Consider the following 814-nt stretch of genomic DNA (forward strand, 5'->3'; position numbering starts at 1 on the left):
GACGGCACCGGGCTCAGGGGGTGGGGACGGACCGCCGTCATTTGCCCTCCGTTAATGCTAGTCAAGCTATTTTTCATGCTGGCAAGGAGAGGAGAGGGGCTGAAGTATAATTAATTTGATTATCTTATGGCCTAATGCAGTTGACAGCAGATGAAGCGGGGCGGCGGCGGTGGTGACGGGGGTGTGTGGATGAAATATGAAATATGTATATAAATGCAGCGGCCGTAGTAGCAGCAGGCTTTGGCAGGTAATACGCATGCCTCGAGAGAATGCTAATGATTTGTGATTTAGAGGAGACACGAAACGATAAAGACGAAAACACAGCGCGCCCATGTGGTCGTCATATTTGACTGACAGCCGGCGTGATTGAATCTTTGCTCTCCCCAACACACAAGTATGTCAATGCCTTGTTTCCATATTCATTCACCTTCAAGTTACATGTGCCCGGGCCCTCACAAGACTGACACGCATTGAAAAGGTTGAGTAATTATGCAGCATTTTGTCTGCTTTGGCCTCATGTATTCCCCCCCCCCCCCTTCCATCTACACTCTCACCCCTAATGGCAGGATGTGGTGGCGCGAGCTGTGGCCCGCGCTCGTTGTCCTTGCCAGAATGCCATTGACAAGATGACGGAGGAGGCGGAATATGCTGATGGAGCCGGAGACGACCACCATCACCAGCGACAATTTACATCAGACGCTGACCTTAGTTGTCAGCGAGGCCATGGTGAGATTCGCGTATTGTTCCAGCATGCGTTCAGGCATTTATTTCTGTCTACGTTGCACATGCGTGTGTATGGAAGGGCGGGGGGGCG

The 814-nt window shown here is 51.6% G+C and overlaps 1 protein-coding gene across 2 annotated transcripts in view; it reads left to right on the top strand.

Annotated features, from left to right (window-relative positions):
• dph6 (diphthamine biosynthesis 6) overlaps positions 1 to 814 on the top strand; it is a 66243-nt gene that overhangs the window by 33270 nt on the left and 32159 nt on the right. For both annotated transcript variants that reach the window (XM_019872631.1, XM_019872630.1), the window contains exon 9: positions 567 to 726. In XM_019872631.1, the coding sequence (XP_019728190.1) occupies positions 567 to 726 (160 nt within the window). The remainder of the gene's footprint in view (positions 1 to 566; positions 727 to 814) is intronic.

This window comes from Hippocampus comes, unplaced genomic scaffold, assembly GCF_001891065.2.
Source record: "Hippocampus comes isolate QL1 unplaced genomic scaffold, H_comes_QL1_v1.1 scaffold92, whole genome shotgun sequence".
Classification (NCBI taxonomy): domain Eukaryota; kingdom Metazoa; phylum Chordata; class Actinopteri; order Syngnathiformes; family Syngnathidae; genus Hippocampus; species Hippocampus comes.